Source organism: Amaranthus tricolor, chromosome 8 (genome assembly GCF_026212465.1).
Source record: "Amaranthus tricolor cultivar Red isolate AtriRed21 chromosome 8, ASM2621246v1, whole genome shotgun sequence".
NCBI lineage: Eukaryota > Viridiplantae > Streptophyta > Magnoliopsida > Caryophyllales > Amaranthaceae > Amaranthus > Amaranthus tricolor.
This window is the reverse complement of record NC_080054.1, coordinates 19008318-19030480: the sequence shown is the minus strand read 5'-3', so window position 1 is coordinate 19030480 and position 22163 is coordinate 19008318. Positions and strand designations below refer to the sequence as shown.

The window sequence follows — 22163 nt, the reverse complement described above, 5'->3', positions numbered from 1 at the left end:
CATTATTCATACGCTTGAACTCTTCTGAACTCGATGGGCACATAGTCTTGCAAAGTTTAATGCCATGTTGCACAGGAATAAACCCTCTTTTGGAGCTTTCCATTTTGAACTTTGTGAGAATCTTATCTATGTAAGTCTCTTGATTTAGTCCAATAAGTCTCCTCGATCTATCCCTATAGATCTTTATTCCCAGTATGTACTCAGCCTCTCCCAGGTCTTTCATGGAGAAATGACTTTTAAGCCATTGCTTGACCGACTCAAGTATGTTTTTGTCATTCCCAATGAGGAGTATGTCATCTACATACAGGACTAGAAAAGTGATATTACTCCCACTTAACTTCTTGTATACACAAGATTCCTCTTTATTTCTGAGAAAGCAAAACTCTTTGACTGCCTCATCAAATCTAAGGTTCCAACTCCTTGATGCTTGCTTCAATCCATAAATGGATCTCTTAAGCTTGCATACTTTCCTTGGATTTTTCGGATCTTCAAAACCTTGTGGTTGTGTCATGTACACATCCTCTTTTAAGAACCCATTCAAAAAGGCAGTTTTGACGTCCATTTGCCATATTTCAAAGTCATGAAAGGCAGCTATCACAAGGATTATCCTAATGGATTTTAGCATGGCTACTGGAGAAAAAGTTTCATCATAGTCTATACCATGAATTTGTTTGAACCCTTTTGCTACCAACCTTGCTTTGAAAACACTAATGTTTCCATCCTTGTCTGTTTTCAGTTTGAAAATCCATTTGCATCCAATGGGTTTTACCCCATCAGGCAAATCAACCAAGTCCCAAACTTGATTTTCAGACATGGAATCCATTTCAGATATCATGGCTTCAAGCCATTTTTCGGAGTCAGGACTCTCCAAAGCATCTTTGTGACTAGTAGGCTCTTCTGATTCTAACATGGTTATTTCAGAGTTTTCTGTCAAAAGGAAATCAATATATCTTCTTGACGGAATTATTGTCCTACTAGACTTACGTAGGGGAACAACAAGAGAAGTTTCTGCCTCATTAGGTAGAGTGACTTCGCGTGGATTTTCTTCACTTGGGGCGGTAGGAGGTAAGTGTGTTGAATGCATTTCCTCCTGGGCATTATCATGCTGGGGCGCCTCTGATGAGGTGTTAACCTTATCCATTTGTTGCTCATCTCGAACTTCTTCGAGATATACATTACTCCCACTTGTTTTTCTAGAAATAAATTCCTGTTCTAGAAAAACACCATTGCGAGCAACAAATACTTTGTTTTCGCTTTGGTTGTAGAAGTAGTATCCCTTTGTCTTTTTTGGGTAACCCACAAAAAGACATTTGTCAGATTTAGGTGCTAGTTTATCAGATATTAAACGTTTTACATAAGCTTCGCAACCCCAAATCCTTAGAAAAGACAACTTCGGAACTTTTCCCGTCCACATCTCATATGGTGTCTTTTCCACTGCTTTGGTAGGTGCTCTATTAAGTGTGAATGCAGCTATATCCAATGCAAATCCCCAAAATGAAATAGGAAGATCAGCAAGACTCATCACTGATCGAACCATATCTAATAGAGTTCGATTCCTCCTCTCAGAGACGCCATTTAATTGTGGTGTTCCTGGTGGAGTCAATTGTGAGAGTATGCCTCGATTTTTCAAATGATCATCAAACTCGTGAGACAAGTATTCACCACCACGATCGGATCGTAATGCTTTTATTTTCTTCCCAAGTTGGTTCTCTACTTCATTTTGAAATTCCTTGAACTTTTCTAAGGACTCCGACTTATGTCTCATGAGGTAAACATATCCATATCTGCTTACATCATCAGTAAAGGTTATAAAGTAGCTGTAACCACCCCGAGCCATGGTGCTCATAGGTCCACATACATCAGTATGTATGAGAGCTAAGAGGTCATTGGTCCTTTCACTTGTACCTGTGAAAGGTGACTTTGTCATTTTTCCCATCAAACAAAACTCGCAAACACCAAATGATTCAAAATCAAATGATTTTAGAATTCCATCTTTATGAAGTTTCTCTATGCGTTTTGAACTTATGTGGCCTAATCGACAATGCCATAGGTAAGTGGGGTTTGAATCATTTGTTTTACGTTTCTTGCTGTCTATGTTATAGATGTGAGTTTCTAAGTCTAGCACATACAACCCATTTAATAATTTAGCTGAAACATAGAACATATCATTTAAATATGCAGAACAACAATTATTCTTAGTAGTAAATGAAAAACCTTCCGTGTCCAAAACCGGAATTGAAATAATGTTCTTGGTGATGGCAGGAACATAATAACAATTATTTAGTTCTAAAATTAAACCAGAGGGTAATGTTAAAATATAAACTCCAACAGCTAAAACAGCAACTCTTGCTCCATTTCCGACTCGGAGATCCACCTCACCTTTGCTCAAGCTTCTACTTCTTTTTAGACCCTGCACATTACTAGTAATGTGAGACCCACAAGCAGTATCAAATACCCAAGAAGCCGAAGTCGCTAAATTAATTTCAATAACATATATACCTGAAGATAAAGCACCAGACTTTTTTTCTTCTAGATAGACGAGGCAGTTCCTCTTCCAATGGCCAATCTTGTGGCAGTGGTAGCACTCATGTAGTGCTGCTACTTTAGCCTTTGGAGTAGCCTTTGGTCTGGGAGAGGCATTAGTGGTAACTACCTTACCATTGCCATTCCATTTAGGAACCCCTTTCTTCTTGAACTTTTTATTCTTTCTGACCATGAGCACATCTTTCAGTGCGGGTTCAGAAGGTAAGCTCCTTTCAGCCTGAATAAGCATACCATGCAATTCTGGCAAGGTTGCTTCCCTTCCTTGCATGTAAAAATTTAATCTGAAAGCATCAAAAGTTTCTGGCAAGGATCTGATCACAATATCAGTGGCCAGCTCTTTGGGATAAGGAAAACCCAACTTTTCCATGACTTGAAAATGCCCTATTAAGGCGAACACATGGGGTCCGACGGGTTTTCCCTTGCCCAGTTTGCATTCCAAAAGTTTACAATTAGCTTCAAATCTTTCTAATCGAGCATTCTTTTCGAACATTGTTCAAAGTTGCTGGATTATTGTGTAGGCATCAAGATTGTTAAAACGTTTTTGAAAATCATGTTCCATGCAAGCAAGCATCAGACATGTTACTTGCATAGAATTGGCCTCGAGATTTTGCCTAGCTCTTTTCTCTGCAACTGTTGCAGTTTCTAGCAGGGGTTCAGGGAGTGGAGTGTCAAGAACACTTTCCCTTCCTTCAGCTCTGAGAACAATTCTCACAGCCATTTCCCATTCAAGGAAGTTGTTTGCATTCAATTTGTCTTTTTCCAAGACACAGCGCAAGTTAAAAGCAGGAGTGTTGTTGTTAGTTGAACCAGACATGATTTCTACAACAATGTAATAAAGTAAAATTAATAGTCTATCAATAAGCAGTAATTAAACAAGTTTAATAATTTATTCAAAATTTCAAAATCCCCTTTTGAATAAATAACAACTAAGATCCTCTCCCACTACAGTTAAACGGACTTTGGCCCTGCCTTTAACTACAGTAGTTAAGGTAAGTAAACGTTTTACTAATTATAACTAATTATAATTCTTAGTAGATAGATTGATAATACTTGTTCAATCCTATCTCTTAGTTTCAAAATCCAAAACTTTGTTTTTGATGATTTTGTTGAGTGAAACCAAACATGAACCTGTAAATTTTTAAAAAAAATTTACCCCATATCCCAAGAATTATGAGCAATACCTCGCTTTGGCAGAATGTATTATTCATTATCAAAGGCTTATAGGTGTTGTTTGGAAAAACAATAAAACTCAATATTATTTATGGGGATTCAAGTTAATTAACATGGTTAATATTAAGTGAACACATAGCATATTTAACCAATACATTAACTTATGCAAGCAAAGACCAAAATAAAATAAACGCTCAAAGCAAATAAAAGCATGAATAAAAGATGATCTAGTATGGCCCCTAAAAAAAAACTTCATGAAGCTTCCATGGATCTCCATTGATCACCTTCCTTGAAACTCCTTTCATTTGTGATTACATACTTTGAATAATAAAAAAAAATTAACGATGCGCAGATCGTATTTAATTACATTCAAAACAAATGATTCGCAGATCGTATATACTTACATTCAAAACAAACGATTCGCAGATTGTATATACTTTCCTAATTTTATATATAAATTTTGTTTTGGGCCATACTAGTCATCACATGTCAAAATAATATCAAATATTATAAACAGCTTTAACTATACAATATATCAAACTAAATGGTCATAACAATTAGCATATAAAATATTCTTATGTTGAGTCAAACTTAACTAATTTAAGTAAGAAATTTTTAGGGAAAAAAAACTGTTTAAATTCAATTAAAACTCTATAAATAGTTATATGCACATTAAAAAAAAAAAAACAAAAAAAAGTCCAAAAAAAAAACGAAGCCGCATACTCTTGAATCAGAGCAAAACCAAAGTCTGGAACCATCTTCATTATTTAAAAAAAAAAACTTCATCCTTCATGTTAATGGAAGAAGGAACACAGAGGCTCAGAACGGAACCCAGCAGCCGCCAGCAGCCCGCCTCCCTCCGGCCACTAAGCCACCATAGACAGCTCGTGGCCTGCGCATACATCCCGGTTTGTTTTCGGTTTTTCTGTTTTTTTTTTTTTTTTTTTTTTTTGATGAATTCGAACATATTCGAATTGATATACAATCTTTGTATAGAATTGCTACAAATTTTAGGGAAAACAAGTTTTTGCATTTAATTTCAATTTAATTGAACCAATTTTGTGTTTTAACAATTAAAATTGAATTGGGGAAAAAATTAGGGTATAAGCATTTTCGATCCAAAACACTTGAATACCATTACGAGAAACACAATAACAATGAACAAATTTTGTGTTTCATTTCATTGTTTGGATTTCGTGAATAATCAAAGCCCCAAGACAATTAACACAAAATATCGAATTTTCATAAAAAAAACTGATTTTTTTTTTTTTGATGAATTCGAACAAATTCGAATTGATATACAATATTTGGCATGAATGGCTTCAAATATCAGGAAAAACAAGTTTTTTTGCATTTATTTTTCAATCTAATTGAAATTGAATATTATGAATAACTTCCAAACAGTTAACATAAAAAAAAACTGATTTTCATGCAAAAAAAAGAAAAACAAAAACGATTGTATATTGTTCCAGAGAAATATAGATCATATGAATATTATGAATAAGGCTTAACTGATACCACTGTTGGGTTCGATGGATGCTTAAAGCTGAATTTCAGGAAACACTTTCCTAACATCTATCTCAGGATCATAAACATAATTAAACATATGAATCATATAAAAGGATTAGTCTATATTACCTTTGTAGCGTGAAATCCACGAAATTAACGCGATAAGATAATATGGAGAGCCTCAAACGTTGCTCCTCTATTCAGTCTACCAGAATCAATTGAATACCAACGTTTGCTAGAACGGAAGAGTATTGTTTCTCTTGCTTTTACTGGTTTTTCAATAACTGTGTATGAGAATTGTATATCGTGAGAGTTTAAACAAACATATTTATAATACTCACACCCATCATCCCATTATCCCCACTTATCCACTACTAGCATTATATCCTCATATAATACTAGTAACCTAGGTCAAAAGAAACCGATTCTTTTGTTAACCTAATTGGATCGCAAGCCCATACTCCTAATGGGCCCGAGTCATTTATCGTTCAATTGATTCTTTTGTAAGACCTTATAGGATTAATTATATTAGTTGTGGTCCAATTATTATTGACCCACCATTCCTTCATAATATAACTCACATATGAAATGATTACAACTATCCCATACTATTCTGCAACCATTTGGTTGAACGAGCACATGTACAAATCATTATTATTTTCGATGTTAAAACTATAATTTGTCTTTATTTTTCATCAATGGAGATTTAAAGGAGAATCACACAAAGGGTAAGATCGATATTGCATTTAAAAGGCTTAACTTAAGCTTCATTTTGCAACACTAAATATTGCCACCATAAATAACAAACAAGTTATGTTAAGTTGTTTATAGTATTCTTATATATTAATTTATAAGCTCACATGTACTTATGAGAATTATTCTTTAAATATAAAGTCTAACACAACTTGTTCAGTGCTCTAGAAATATGATCGTAATTATTTTGCAGCAATTTTAATTCATAGCAATCTCAAGAAGACAATGACAAAGCTGGTTTGGAATGGAGAACATAGGCATATGATCAGAACCTTTAAGCTCTTTAACTTCTTTAACTCCTCCATTTTTAATCATCCATCTTTGAAAAGCTTGTGGACTAGCACGATCTTCATCGCACAGTACATAAACTCGCCTCACCGATCCATAATTCTTCTTTGAAAACTTTGTTTCTGGCTTCCATAGATCATGTAGAAAGAACGATGACGGCCTTCTTAATATCATAGCAAGCTCATAATCCTATCACCACCAAAATACATACATAATTCAATCGATTAAAAGGCTGTTGATAAAAACCTACATACTCCCTCCTATTTTAATCATATGAACATATATTTTTTTTATTTTAGGGTAGGCAAAGATATAAATGATTAGGTGAGATAACATTTTAGATCCTTGTCTAGAAAAGACAGTATTTAATTTATTCTAAGAGAGACAAAACCTAATTTTCATATATATATATATATATATATATATATATATATATATATATATATATATATATATATATATATATATATATATATATATATATATATATATAAACTTAGAATGTAGGGTTAAAAAATGCATATTTATTAGGTATGGAGTTGGTGTAAAGGGATATAGAGTGTGGTGTGAAGAGTCAAAAATAATAATTACTTCTATGGATGTTGTATTTGATGAAAAAAGGATGTTAATCTCTAGTGTAGAAAAGCCCATATCTAATAATGTAGAACATCCCATTGATGCAAAGAGGAGGTTCAACTTCCCAATAATGAGAAGAACAAGTTGATGATGATGTTCAAGAAATGTCACCTCCTTTGCCCAGTACAAGGCAAAAGAGGAAGATTGTGGCTCCAATGAGTTACATTGAAGAGTGTGATTATGTTGCATATACTCTTAGCATTGATAGTAAAGTCGAAAAGTTGAATGAACCAAGTACAAGGAGGCTATGGCCTCAAATGATTTAAGCTAATGGTTAATAGTCATAGAATAAGAGATGGAATCTCTTGCCAAGAATAAAAAAGAAGATCGTTGGGCGCAAGTGGATATTCAAGTGGAAGGAGGGTCCTTTTAATGGTGATTCTCCCATTTATAAAGCTCAGGTAGTTGCTAAGGGATACTTTCAAATTGAAGGTGTTGATTTTCATGGGGTATTCTCAGCGATGGTGACACAATCTTCAATAAAGGCACTATCAGCTTTGATGTCAATAAAGGACATGGAGCTGCATCATTTGGATGTGAAAATGGTGTTTCTTCATGGTGAATTGGAAAGAGAAATCTTCATGAAACAACCGAAAAATTTTGAAGTTGTATGTAAAGAAAGTCGTGTGTGTAGATTGAAAAGATGATTGTATGGGTTGAAACAATCTACAAGGAAAGGGTAAAAGAGATTTAATTCTTCTATAATTAGACATGAATTTATTAGAAGTTCTTATGATAGTTGTGTTTATCTTAAGAAACTTGGGAATGACTTTGTTATATGTGCTCTTGTATGTTGATGATATGTTGGTAGCATGTGATACTTTATTTGAAGTGGAGAACTTGAAAGAAATGCTTTCAATTGATTTTGAAATGAAGGATCTTGGTGAAGCCAAGAAAATACTTTGGATAGAGATCATAAAAAGGGTGTTTTTCACCTAGTCAAAGGAAATATATTGAGTGATGCTAAAAGTGCATCTACTTCTCTTGCCTCTAATTTTAAATTGTCCAAGAAGTTGTGTAACACCCCTAATTTTTATAAATATAAAAATATTAAATACAATAAGACATAAATAATATCTCATAGCATCGGCAAGTAAAAACGGAGTATCCGCCACACTCAGAAAGTGTAAGGCGTCAAAATAAATATAGAAAACTAATTTAATTTAAGAATTTTAAATGTTCTAACACTACTTATTAAAAGACACTCGTGGCGTATGATCTACATCGCCCAACACTCATGCATTAAACACGTCAAAAAACTTGTCATTACCTGTGGAAGACAAAAACACAAAGAGTAGTTACTCTAACGCGTCAAACCATTTATACTTGAAAACGCTTATATATATATATATATATATATATATATATATATATATATATATATATATATATATATATATATATATATATATATATATATATGTATATGTATATGTATATGTATATGTATATGTATGATTTGTTGTAGAGTAAGATAATAATAATAATTATCATAATGTGGTTTAAACCATATAATAAAGACGAGCAAAAACATCAAGTTTAAATAAACCAAGTATAAGAAAATATGGCCCGTTTTTCATGAGTTCAATGCCACATTATAAATTATATAAAATACTTAGCTCTACTATTACTCTAATGAATGAGGAGAATGCAAGTGTGGAGGAGTACTTAGCCTTTCACTATGGCTAGGGTATTTTATAGGGGAAGTTAGGGAAGATGAGAGGTTAAGACATTAATAAAGGAAGGTGAAGCTGCAATGTTTGTAAGATGTTCATGTCTGGATACCAAAATCAATTCGGGAGTTTAATAGTTTGCAATATATAAGAGTGTCACTTCACATTTCATTCCAATCTCTATATCTTAATACCTTTACTATTAATTTTCCATTCCTCACATTAATCTTGTCTATAAATAAATCTTGCCAAAACTTTTCAAATTCCAATTATGTCATCCTTTCATTTTTCTTTTTTTTTTTCTAATTATTTCAAGTTTTTTTTATATAATATTATTCTAATTAGTTTTAATTTTATCCTAATAAAAAGTTAATAATAATGAATAATTACTAATGTTATAAATTATATATGACCCTTCACGTTATCACTTGCTATATATATATATATATATATATATATATATATATATATATATATATATATATATATATATATATATATATATATATATATATATATATATATATATATATATATATATATATATATATATATATATATATATATATATATATATATATATATACATATATATATATATTCATAATTTTATTCGACGTGTACTTTAGTCTACATTTATAAATATCAATTAGTCGTAAAACATAAAATATTATCATATAATATATACACATATAATATGCATAAAGAAATTTAACCGTAAAATAACAGGGTATCACAGTTGTGTCCACAAAAAAAGAGGAAGAAGAGCAAATGGTAAGAATCCTTTACACTAGTGTCGTTAGTAGTGCTATGTATGCTATGGTATGTTGTAGGCTCGACATTGCTCATGCGGTAAATTTGGTGAGTAGATATATCTCTACTTCGAGTAAGGGACATTGAGAGGCACTAAAGTGGTTGTTGGGGTATTTGAAAGGTACTTCTAATGTTTGTCTCTTGTATGGGAAAGACTCAAGAGGGCTAATCGAATTTTATGACTCGGACTATGATGGTGATATGGATGCAAGAAAGTCTACTTTAGGATTTGTCTTTACATTGGACTGATCGGTGGTGAGTTGGCGATCATTACTTCAAGATGTGATTGCTCTATCAACGACCGAAGTTGAGTACATTGCCATTGCTAAATCATTCAAAGAAGTAATGTGGCTTAAAGGTCTAGTTGGTGATATATGCAACAAGGTGTGTTCGGTATGTGTATATTGTGATAGTCAAAGTGCAATTCATTTGGCTAAAAATCAAAATACATTTTATAGAAGGCTCAAACACATTGATATTAAATTCAACTCTATCTGAGATGAAGTTGAGCACAAAAAGGTATGTCTGGGGAAAATTGATACTAAAGAATACCCAACCAACATGATGACAAATCCAATACCTACCAACAAGTTCACTTTGTGTGTGGACTTTGGTTGGTTTAGCTCCTGTGATGGCCTTTGGGGCATGTTTGGTGTGTAAGTTGTTTATGTATTATTTATGTTTGTAAGAAGAAGTGGATTGGAGAATTCTGATTTAATTAGGTGACTCAAGTCATGGTGGAGATTGTGAGAGTTAATGATGACTTGAGTGCACCAATTATGGTGCACCTTGACGTGTGCATAAAATGGTGAATTAAGATGAGTGTTTAAGTGTGAATTAAAGTGTGTGTCTAAATGTGTGGATTAATGCATGAAGTTATGAGGATGAATAGGATTATTGAGGAGCTTAGAAGTCCAAAGATTAGATCTTGTACGAGGTGCTCGAACAAGGCAACCAAGGGAATCAACTTACCTTGATCGAGCATGGAGATTCGAAGTAACAGAAACGTCAGAAGGCATGTGCTCTAATAAGCGCTTATACTGCTCTAACGAGCACTTCATAGCAAGGCGGAAAGTAGGTTTCTGAAGTGCTTGCTCGAATGAGCAAGCTAGGTAGATTGCATATTGGATTCTGTTTTAGTTATTTTGTATCATTGGAGTTTTTATTGACTTATTAACTCTTAGCTTTGAGTTTGCATACTCATTAATTTAACTAGCCCCTATAAATAGGAGGATCATATGATCATTGTAATTATCTACCAAATAATCCCTAAGCCTAACCATGTAGCCTTAATCTTTCTTATTCTCAATTGTAATATTTCATTGTAAGAGTTCTTGCAACTCCATTGTTTTAGTATAAACAAGATACTACTCACCTTCGAGAACGTAGCCTATATTAGGTGAACCTCGTAAATCTTTATGGTCTTTATTTGCATTTTTAATTCCTTCAAACATTGTCTAAACATTGAAAGTATAATTTATTCATCAAGGTATTTCAAACCTTCGATCTTGGTAATATTAAAGTTTATTTTTTTCACATTAAACTTTAATCTAGCTCTACGTTTAGTTTTCCATTATGCCAAGACTTTGTTTAATTTATATTCATCAATTTTATAATATATCGGTAACAATCACAAAAACAAATTCATAGAAGGAAGTAACAAAATTTTTTTTGCACATAATTTAAAAAGCTATCTCGACTCTCGACTATATATATTAAGATAACTTATTAATTATGTGCGTTCTTTTATTTGTTAAAGTAAAGATAATATTTTTTGATCGATTGAAAACAATCTCTTTGTTAAAACTGATAAATGGTATGGGATTGAGTTATATAATGTTGTTGTAAGATTACGGGTAAGCATAATTGTATTACCTGAGGAGGAGACAAGTGATAGAGCTTTGACAAGAATTGTGGACCCATTAATATAGTTGTGAGATCCTTCTTTGGGTCACCCATGGACGTAGTTTCTGTGTCTAACCAATAATCATCTTTTTCTCCTTCAGGAATAAATCCTAAAAACTGCAACAATATAAAACATATATATATATATATATATGGTTATTATTGAAATGAAAGCCTCAAAGAGGTTTAACAATGGAAAAACAAAAAATGAAAAATAAAGAAAAGATGAACACAAGTGTATATGAAGTATTTTGGATACCTCCCCTCAAATGTAGTTTTATTATAAATTATTCAACAATACAATTATAATAAATCTCTCTTATCCTGAGAAAAAACCTCTCAACATCACAAAATACTAGAGCAAAGTAAGAACACTTTCAAGTTTCTAACAATGCACTGGACGACTCTCAATGTGTGTTTGTGGTGAATGTTTCTATGGGTGATGTATCCTATTTATAGCCAAGGTATACATCATTCTTAGAATTCCTTCTTAAATCACCATAAACTCACATGTAACACCCCAATTAACTATGTTAATGACCATAGTAATAAACATCACAATAATAAACATTACATTAAACAAGGAAGTAATGCACTTATTCAATGACTACACTAAGAATTCTGACCAAAGCATAATCCAATGACAGTCTGCTCGGCTTCCGCTCGATCGAGCCACTACCTCGCTCGGTCGAGCGAGCCTCCAGTGAAGCTACTGACTTTTTCTACCCAAATCGCTCGACCTAGCTCACTCCCGCCCAATCGGTCGAGGAACACACAATATGGTCGAGCAAGCTTCAGATTTCTACTCCTTTCTTGTTGGTTCGATCAAGCAACTCTCATCAATCGTTCCAAACTTCAAACCATTCATATACTACACATCTTTATCGACCCTTTCTAAAGTATAAGACAAAACATGTTCGATTGAGTGTTCAAAGTTAACGTCATTATTAAGATTATTGGCACTTGTTGTAACAATTATACTTTCTCATGTTCCAAATGCTTGCATATTTATTAATTTATCACAAATTCTTGTATGAGAGGTCTCACCGTGAGACATGTCTCATACTTGGGTTAAATACTCTAATAATATAACTTTTAGCTTATGAATTTCTTATTTTATGATCGTCTCACCGTGAGACGGTATCATACAAAACAGGTTGTTTAAGAGAGATTTTTTGTTTTTGCACATAGATTGTTATAATCATACATATGTATTTGCATCAAAATTGTTTATATACAAAAACCCTTAAAAACCATAAAAGGAATGTTAAAAGGATGTTCACTTTGTGAAAAATATTTTTCCAAAAAAAATCTTTTAATTCTTTCTTTGGTTGATTTGTTTTACAATAAATTTAAAAAAAAAATGTAATGGTAAGATGTTTTGATTATTTTCCATTCTTTCGCAACAAATCCAGAGTCTGAAGAAATTAAACATTTATCCTAATATTTAGATTAATTTTAAAAAGTTTTTCATAAAACCAAGAAACAAATAAATCATCATTTGGATTCTTCATTAAAAAATAAGTTTCAACGTACGTCGTTTAATATAATGTTTTTTTTACCAAACCAAACGCGTACTCCCTCTAAGCATGTCATGTTTTACCCTAGTAATATATGTTTTGTTCCTTAAAGAAATTTTCATTTTGTTATGAGTCCAACCCATTTATGCAATACTTGTATTGCTTTGGGTAATATTTTTTTTGGATTTTTATTAATGGACCTTTTTATGGGGCTTCTAAGAGAAGCTTAACGGTCATTACTTGGCTTTATGTAATCAGCAAGGAAGGCAAACCATTTTCAGAGAAAAAAACAAAAAAACGCACAAAACAAAAAAAAGAGAGAAAAAGAGGGTTTTGTGATTTTCATTTCAGCTAGCACCAGCTTGATCAAGTGGTCGATTGGAGGAGTTCCCATGGTCCGATTTTGCTGAAATTTGGTGAGCTTGTTCTTGACATCTAGAGCTTCGTTTTGACTGGTTTTGATCGTCGTTTGGAGCTCCGGTTTGGTTGGAATTGCTGTTAGAACAGACCTGACGTTTTTGGTGCTATTCTTTACCTTTTACACTATTTTTGATCTCTTATTGTTCTTGGCTATTGTTGGTGGGTGTATGATCCTTTTTTAAACTGATTTAGAGTTCTTTTTCTCTCAATTATCAATAAGAGAAATAAGGGTGGACTCCTCAAAAGGTCTCATGGTTTTTATCCTTCACATCGAAGAGGTTTTCCACGTATAATTTATGTGTGTTGATTGTGATTTATTTCTCGCTTATTATTGATTATTTTTACTGTCATATTGTTGTCCACAATTTAGTATTATTGGTTGATTGATATTGGTGAATTGATTGGGTTGATTTGTTAGAGTTATTGGTTAATTGTCTTGTGAGTGACATTGTGGGTGTCGTTGTGACCCCCTTCCCATCCCTAAACATTTGCCATTTTAGAATGTTTTATTTGTTTTCTCACGAGGAATCTTTCTATTTATATCACAAATTTTAGACATAATTAATCTTGTTTATCCTTATTTTAATATTTTAATAATGTTTTAGGTCACCACATATCTTCCACTAACTTTATTTTAACATTTTTATATTTTTAGGGTTCCTACATGTTTTTCACTAACTTTATAAAAATATTTTTTATTAGTTGTGGTCCCTATATACTTTCTACTAACTTTCTTTTAATATTTTTATAATATTTATGGTCTCTACTTTTCTTCTAAAAAATTTATTATTTAATAAAATAATATATTTACTATTTAAAAGATTCTATATATAATTCTTAAATCCCAAAAATATTCCTTATAGAAACTTTATTTAGTAACGGAGTAATAGAAATGAAAGTACACTTACTTGATCAAAGATAAAAGAAAATGTATGGTCAGTATCAGGCAAAAAAGCCATAAGAAAAATAGATACTTCAATCTTGTAAGGAAACATATCCATAACAACGGCCAAGTTAAGCCCTCCAAGGCTATGCCCAACAAGAATGACCTTTTGATCATCAGGAAGTGACGTCATAAACTCGATCAATGGCTCGGAATAATCGTGAATTGTTTTAAGATCATTGATCTTCTTAAGGTTGATGCCCGACGCCGCCATGTCAAGCACCGTGACATGGTGTCCGGCTGCCTCGAGGAGTGGCTTGACCTTGTACCAACACCATGCTCCATGGCATGCACCATGTACTAGTACAAAATGCTTTTCTTTAGGTTTTTTGTTGGAGTCTCCCATTCTCTAATTAGTTATTATATTCCTAATTAATTTTTTTATTTTATTAATTCCCTCTGTGTTTATGACGTTTAAGAAATGTTTATTTAAACTTGTTGATTGAGCTCTTTAGTAAATAAGGAAATATATTATATTTTGGACTCTCTTCATTTTATACACTTTTAATAGTAAAAAAATTGTTTATAAAATAATCATCTTTTATTATATTTTTAGTTTATCTTTTTATAGTTTTAAAAAAAACACTTAACCTTATATAATCATTTCTGTAAGATGATATCAAATCATGAATTAGTCAAATTTTACAAATATCATCAAATAGTGGTACTAATTTAAAACACAATTTGCTACATAATGTGTTTTTTTTTGAAAAAAAACAAAAATTGAATGAAAAGGTAATTCCATATAAAATTACAAATTCGCACAAATGAGACAATCTCAAAGTGAGATCATTTTTATTGGGTTGATTCAGTATACATTTATTATGTTAAAGTAACTACTTATAATTTTAAAGTGATCTCTCACAGTTTTTCAGTGATCACTTATTATAATTTTAGAGTAATTACTTATATATAAGCTTATTTCATGGTGCAACAATCTCATGTAAACTTGATATAAAAAAATTTCTTAAAGAAAATAAAAACACTCAATGAACAAATCCTTTGGTAACCAAGTGCAAAAGGAAATTGGATGTATATTTTTTCTAAAACTATCCAAGCTTTTTTTCAAAATGAAAATATAGAGTTTAAGATGGAACTTTGTGTTTATATATTTGTGGTAATGTTTAGTCTTTTTTGGGCGTTTCTCCGCCAAAACAACACTTTCCGTAAACAAAACGTTGTTTTATACTTCTTCATTTCTTGATGAACGAATCCAAACAACCTTCTTTTTACACGTAACCTTCTCTATTTATAACATGGTTGCATGCTTTTATCCCACCATTTTAATATGTAACAATGAAAATATATATGCCTACGTAAACTCTACCATCTGTTGCAACAAACAAATAATCTCGAACAAACGCGATTGTACTAAAGTGTTCGGATGAGTACATGATGTACTCATTGCCAAAAACATTATAGTGGCATTTTGTCTCAAAATAGGCAAAATCGCTCGAACGAGTAGCCATCCACTTGAACGAGCAGAAATTTTGAACCCTGGATACCAATTAACGAATTTGAATTGAAATATTGGCAAAACCGGATATCTGAATATCCGATTTTCCAATTTTAATTTTTTTATTTTTATTTTAAATATATATATATGTGTGTGTGTGCGCAACCGCGCACTGGTGTATGTATATTAATAAATGTTTTTATTTATGTTGTTGAATTTACTAATATGTACATTTTCAATTATAACTAAATTGCATAACTAATTTATTGTTAATTAATTTAGAAGTTTGAAAATCCAACCATATTCTTATAATTATTTGTATTCAAAGTTTAAAAAATAAGTTTGATAAAGCAAAGTGAGCGTAAATATTTATGTTTAAAAAAACGTCAATTTGTTTAAAAAAACCAAAATATATACAAAAATTTTAAAACCGGTTATTTGGTATCCTATTCGGATTTAACTAGATATTTGAATTCCGTATATCGGTTTTTCAAACCGAAACTGGATTATTGATTTTCACTATCCGAAAAATCGAATATCCGGATCTGGATCGTTCTAGTATTCGGTTATGAACACTGTTAATTATAATACTTATTTGTCTCGCTATATTCATAGTACGTGGTATGTGTCCTATTATGCTCTAAATGTCCAATATATTCCCATATTAAAACATTTCACTCAACAAATGGAGCATTCTCACGTAAAAGATGTAAATTATCTGTTGAAAAATCAACAACTAAATCAAATCAAAATGAATAAATAATTATTAGTAAAAAAAATTGAAATTTGAATTTACACTCAGTACAGGGATCACTTTTTTAATATTTTGGACAAACCCAATAAATTCGTCTCACGGTAAGATAGCTACAATAAAGAATTCACAGATTCTTACTTGAGACCGTCTTTATAAAAATACGCGTCTCAATTGGGTCGGCCCATTATTAATAAAAAAACAACTACCAGAAAAACGCGCACTGTGTAATCCTATTTGAAGTTGGTGTTATAACCTACTGAAATTGGTATTATAACCTATTAGAGTTGGTATTATAACCTATTAAAGTTGGTATCTCCAAATAGGTTATAATACCTACTTCAATAGGTTATAACACCAACTCCTAATACCAATTTTAATAGGTTATAACACCAACTCCAAATGAGGTCAAACGCGTGCGTCAGTTTTTAAATTTTTCTCTTTTTTTAATTATTGGGCCTGAGCCTGGTGAGCCGTCTTTTCTAAAGACGGTCTCTCAGGTGAGGCGCTGTAAAGAATTAGTGTAATATGAGACGTCATAATTGGGTCGGCTAAAAAGTCAAAAATTATAAAATAAAAATAGCCCAGAATCCAAAAAAATAATTTTTTAAAAAAATTCAATTTTGACTTTAAAAATGTCAATTCTGACATTAAAGTGATCAGTTTCAACCTAAAGTAAACCTTAAAAAGATCGATTATCAATTAAAATAATAAATTTTAATTTAGAATTAAAGCGATCAATTTCTACTTACAAGTTTGATCAATATTTTAAAGTCTTTAATTTCGACGTGAAAGTAATCAATTAGACCTTAAAGTGATCACTTATATATAAAGTGCTAAATTAAATAATCAATTATAACTTATAAAAGAAATTAATTTTAACCTTACAGGTATCAATTACGACCTTAAATTGACCAATTACTATTCGTGTATTGATAAAACTATAATTGAACCGATTAGGCTATTAGTTTCAATAGGAGAAGGTGGCTCCTTAGACCTGATGTAAATGGGCCTTATATGCACACCTAATATCACAAACATCCACTCTTAGGTTTGCATGTGTGCTTCTCCCTTTTTAGGCTTAGACTCTTCAGTTTCACTTAGTCCTTTTCATTGCAGAAATATATTTTTTAAGGATTTTTCTCGAGCCGAGAGAAATTTTAACAGCATTTTTCTTTACTGGTATGAGTTGCAATCTTTCTTCCCTCCCTAGATTCTGATAGTAGTTGTTATGAGCAGAAAATATTGCATACAATAATAATGATATTTTTAAACATAAAAATTAAATCCTATTTTATTCTACTTCCTAATAGAACCATAGGCGGTGCATTTATATAATGAACAAAATATAATACTCCCTCCATTTATGAAAGTTTGTTCGTTTAATTTTTGAATAGTTTTAAGTGCTTATTTTAAGCCCAATATCTTTAAAATATCTTATAAAGATTATAAAAAATATATATCAAAGTTTTCTACAACAAGATATATCTAAAAGATTTTGTATAGGAGTGTATGGATGTTGGCTTTTACATAGGTTGTTTTTTGGCTTTTAGCTAGTTGATCTATTTTTTTCTAATAAACAGTCAAAAAACAATACTTAAATTTACCAAACATCTCCATAAAGGCCAACAAAAATAACCAATATTTTCATTTAGTCAAATAAGCCAACTAAAAAGCCAACGACTAACAGCAAGCGGCCAATTCTCAATCACACTATGTTTAATTAAACTAATTGCTCAACAAAACATGTGTGCTCGTTTGAAAAAGCAACACAGACGACAACGGCAGTGGCATATATGGTTCCACGAGGCAACATGCAAGTAGTCAACAATAAAATGCATCAAAACAAATACTTCCAATAGTACATATTGATCGTAACATCATAACAATCATTGCAAACACATACTCTGATGAGAATAAATAACGGTTACAAATTATCGATTTGATAAGATTAGAGTTTTGTTATTTTAATTTATTTTTTTTGTTTTATTTATTATTATTATTATTATTATTATTATTATTATTATTATTTTATGGAGATTTACAGGTCACGGTCATTGATTATAAACTTTTATATTGTGATACCAGCACCACAATGCATCATGTCCATTATCCAATCATTGATAAAGCACCATATATATATATATATCAATCAAATGAGCTATAAAGTCAAACTAAAAGATCATTGAATGAAATTTTTTTTATGCGGAGGCGGATGTAGTCTTAATGGGCTTTAACCCAGTCCAATCCATTTAATTTTGACCCACTCCACCCCAACCCAACTCATTAAATTTTGACTTGTCAACGTCGATTTGCCTAATTAACAACTCTAGTAAAGAATTAAACAACTATATTTAAGTATAAAATAAAGAATAGTTAATTAAATTGGTGTTGGGCGTAGACTATGGTAATAACGGCTTATTTGGTAATCGGTACTAAATGGTGGAAATAAGAATGATTTAAATGTAAATTTTATGATATGTATCACGTTATTCCCATGATAATGAAGCTTTGATCATAAAAAAAAATTTTCTTCAAAATTTTCCATTACCATTTAATACCACATGTTCAATGGTAATATATTGGAATGAATTTTATGAAGAAAATGAGATTGTTAAAGGAGTTTAATCTTGACCACTAAACTTGCCAAGAGATATCATTACGAAAATTATACTAATTTTTCATATCCAATCCCACCATTAAATACTAATTACGAAACGGGCTTATAAATACAATTATTTGTACTTATTTATATCATTTTATACTCCTTAATGTTGATTATTGTTAGTAATCTCGTGCTAATTTTGAAGATTTACGCTACTTTACCCATTTTAGTTATTCATGTTGATTTTGAACGGTTTTGATCGTTTTAAGCATAATTCTTATGGTTTTAATGATGATGGAGTTTACTAAGAAGATTATTGCTCGTATGAAGATCTTTTACAATGAAGATGGGCAAAAGAGTAGAAAAATGCTTAAATTACTAAAGTTTGAGGTGAAGTTAATTACATGCTCACTCTTTTTAGCATAACTTTTGATAGAAAGAATGCATTGAAGCAAGGTTTGTGGCATTGATAAGTAGACATCAAGAGCTTTCCAACGATATATTATATGTACAATTCCGACAACGAGCAAGAAATGGAGGTTGTTTAAAGTTCGTCAATCAGAAGCTGTAACACCCCGTAATTTATCGGGTTTAAAAAGAAAATATAATAAAATAAAATAAATAAGTAAGTTAAATTATATTATTTACTTAGATAATTATAAGAAATAAAGTAAGTTAAATTTTAACGGTAACGCGTTTTATCGCGTAGCGTTTCTTTTCTGTTTTAACAAAAAACAAAAAAGACAATTACTTAATTAATTAATTAAAAAAATAGTGTTGTGGGAGGTGAAGGGGTGGCCGGTTGTCATGGAGTAGGGGAGGAGTCTTGTAACTCCTCTCATTAGTGTGTATTATGGCACATTAAGTTCATTGTTTTTAATTGCCTATTAATCCCTAAGCATCATTTGAATTCCTCTTCATTCTAACCTTTCAAAGTGAACACAAAAATTCAGAAAAATTCTCCCTTTTTCTTTCTTGTTTCGGCTCACCTCAAAGAAAAAAAAGTTGTTGTTCCATCCAATCTTTTGATCAAAGAGGTAAGTTAAGTTGAATTGTTAATTATAGATTTTATATACAAGATTTCTAAGATGAATTATATTTTATGTATGATGATATCCAATGACTTTTAGGAGGATTGAGTATTTATATATATATATATATATATATATATATATATATATATATATATATGTAATTTTCTCTAATAATCCTTTAATAAATTTTAATTTGTTAAAAGGATTAAGTTATGTTTCTTTCGCTTTGGCACTGTTGTCTGCTTTAATTAAATTTCTTTATTGACGGAACGTTGACGATCCTAGAGGAGACTTTTCTCTAGAGTCCGAAGAGTGAACCAAAATTTGTATTTTCATATGAATTTCCGAGTCACTTAAATCGAGCCGTTACAGAAGCAAAGCGACGAGTCGTCACCTGAAGGCTACGACTCGTCTCCAACTGCTGATATGCACATCTGACAGGTTTCTTTTACTATTTTAGTGGTTTTATTTATTTTAGCTTTATTCTACTATACGAAATTTTTGGGGAGATTGTTCCTCAAGTAACTTTAGAATATAGATAGGCATTAGTACATTTCATTTTTTTGTGCTTTTAGTGCCCTAGATGCCCTACTACTCTAGTTTTCAGTTTTTAGTTTATTAAGCTTAGTTTTTTTATGTTTTTCATTGCAACTTACAATTATTTTTGCAACCTATGGTTTGTTTATGTTCCAATTTGTAAGTTTCTCTATTTTGTCCTTTAATTATTCATTAAATTGTCTTTAATTCATTATTTTCATGATGTTCATCATCTAAATTAGGGTTTTGCTGATTATTAATTTCATGTTAGTTATTATGTTTAGTGAGTAGATTTCTCTTTTAGGATTAAGGGATTGACCCTAATTTGAAGCATGGAATGATCGATTAATTGTGTAAAATTTGGGTCTATGATTAAACTCATGCTTAATTAACCTTAATTTAAATATCTTTGTTAACATTTTCAATAAAACGAAAGTTTGAGATTAGGATTAATTTAGGATTGAGGTATATTTAAGTTAAATTCCTATTAGTTTAACCAATAAAACGAAAGTTTGAGGATCAATACTAGTAAGGTCTTAAACCGATATTGATCAATAGAGCGAAAGTTTGAGATTAATTAGATCAAGTTTTATTATGCTAAAGACTCAATTTTTTATACAATTATGAAAGTAATTAACTCCCATGTTAGAATTCGATAATTTCCGATATCCTTGTTTTGCTTTATTATCATCGTCTTCATATTAATTATTGTCTTACCTTTATTTATTAGTTTCATTTGCATCATTTTGATTTTTGTTCATAGTAGTGTTAGATTCTAAAACCGATTATATTGTTTGTTTGTATCTCGACCCGTATAGCTACACGTACACCGTGCGCTTACGGTTAATTTAAAATTTGCACATCACAGGCCGTAGGTATCTTGGGTTAGGACTATTTTCATTCAATGGGATATGTTAAAATAATGGCTTTTGAATTAAAGAAAAAATGGCTTGCTAGAATTCATCTAAAATTTTAAATATTGTCGCTTGCCTACTTTAAATACGACCTTATATTTGCTAGTAGAATGGGCATGGGTCGGGTCCAACTAGACCCTGATCCAGACCCTATTTTTTAATGGATCCAGACATAGACCAAGATCCACAGGGTCTGAAAATTTTGGACCAGACCTAGACCCTTAAGATCTGGCAGGTCTAGTGTCTGGATTTGAGTCCAAAAGTTTTTTTTTTTTTTTCAAAATATGACAAAATTTCAAGTCAAATAATTAAATATACAAAATAGCTAATATAGAATTTAGAAAAAAAAAAGATGTAAATGGGTTTATGGGTCGGATTCGGGTCTCAGACGTGTAGACCCGAACCCGGACCCTAAGGTCATGAAACCCTAACCCATAGGATCCAAAAATAGGAGGAACCAAACCCTTAAGTTAGGATCGAGTCGGATCCAAACCCCTAGGGTCTAGGATCAATTTGTATCCCTATTTGCCACAATAACTATATGAAGTTCTTAACACCAACATCTCCCTCATCAAACGTATTTCCCAAGTTATACACAAAACCATGTGGTTATTACTTATAAAAATTTCCTTTCCTAACTCTCCATGAAAGATATCCGTTTCAGCATTAAGTTGCTCCCATTCCAAACCATA

At 31.4% G+C, this 22163-nt stretch overlaps 1 protein-coding gene across 1 annotated transcript; it reads right to left on the bottom strand.

Annotated features, from left to right (window-relative positions):
- Positions 1-5940: 5940 nt before the first annotated feature.
- On the bottom strand, positions 5941-14615 carry LOC130820388 (salicylic acid-binding protein 2-like). Its single transcript, XM_057685739.1, has 3 exons — positions 14140-14615; positions 11262-11408; positions 5941-6453 (listed from the first exon to the last, which is right to left on the bottom strand). The coding sequence occupies exons 1-3, from the start codon at positions 14518-14520 to the stop codon at positions 6175-6177; spliced, it is 807 nt and encodes a 268-aa protein (XP_057541722.1). The 5' UTR covers positions 14521-14615; the 3' UTR covers positions 5941-6174.
- Between the last annotated feature and the right edge of the window lie 7548 nt (positions 14616-22163).

Excerpts from the sequence above, each read along its gene's own strand:
- LOC130820388 (XM_057685739.1), bottom strand. The coding sequence starts at position 14,520 with ATGGGAGACTCCAACAAAAAACCTAAAGAAAAGCATTTTGTACTAGTA. Across the intron at positions 11,409-14,139 it reads TTTCTTTTATCTTTGATCAA|TTTTTAGGATTTATTCCTGA; the intron begins GTAAGTGTACTT and ends ATATTGTTGCAG. Across the intron at positions 6,454-11,261 it reads ATCACTTGTCTCCTCCTCAG|GATTATGAGCTTGCTATGAT; the intron begins GTAATACAATTA and ends TGGTGGTGATAG.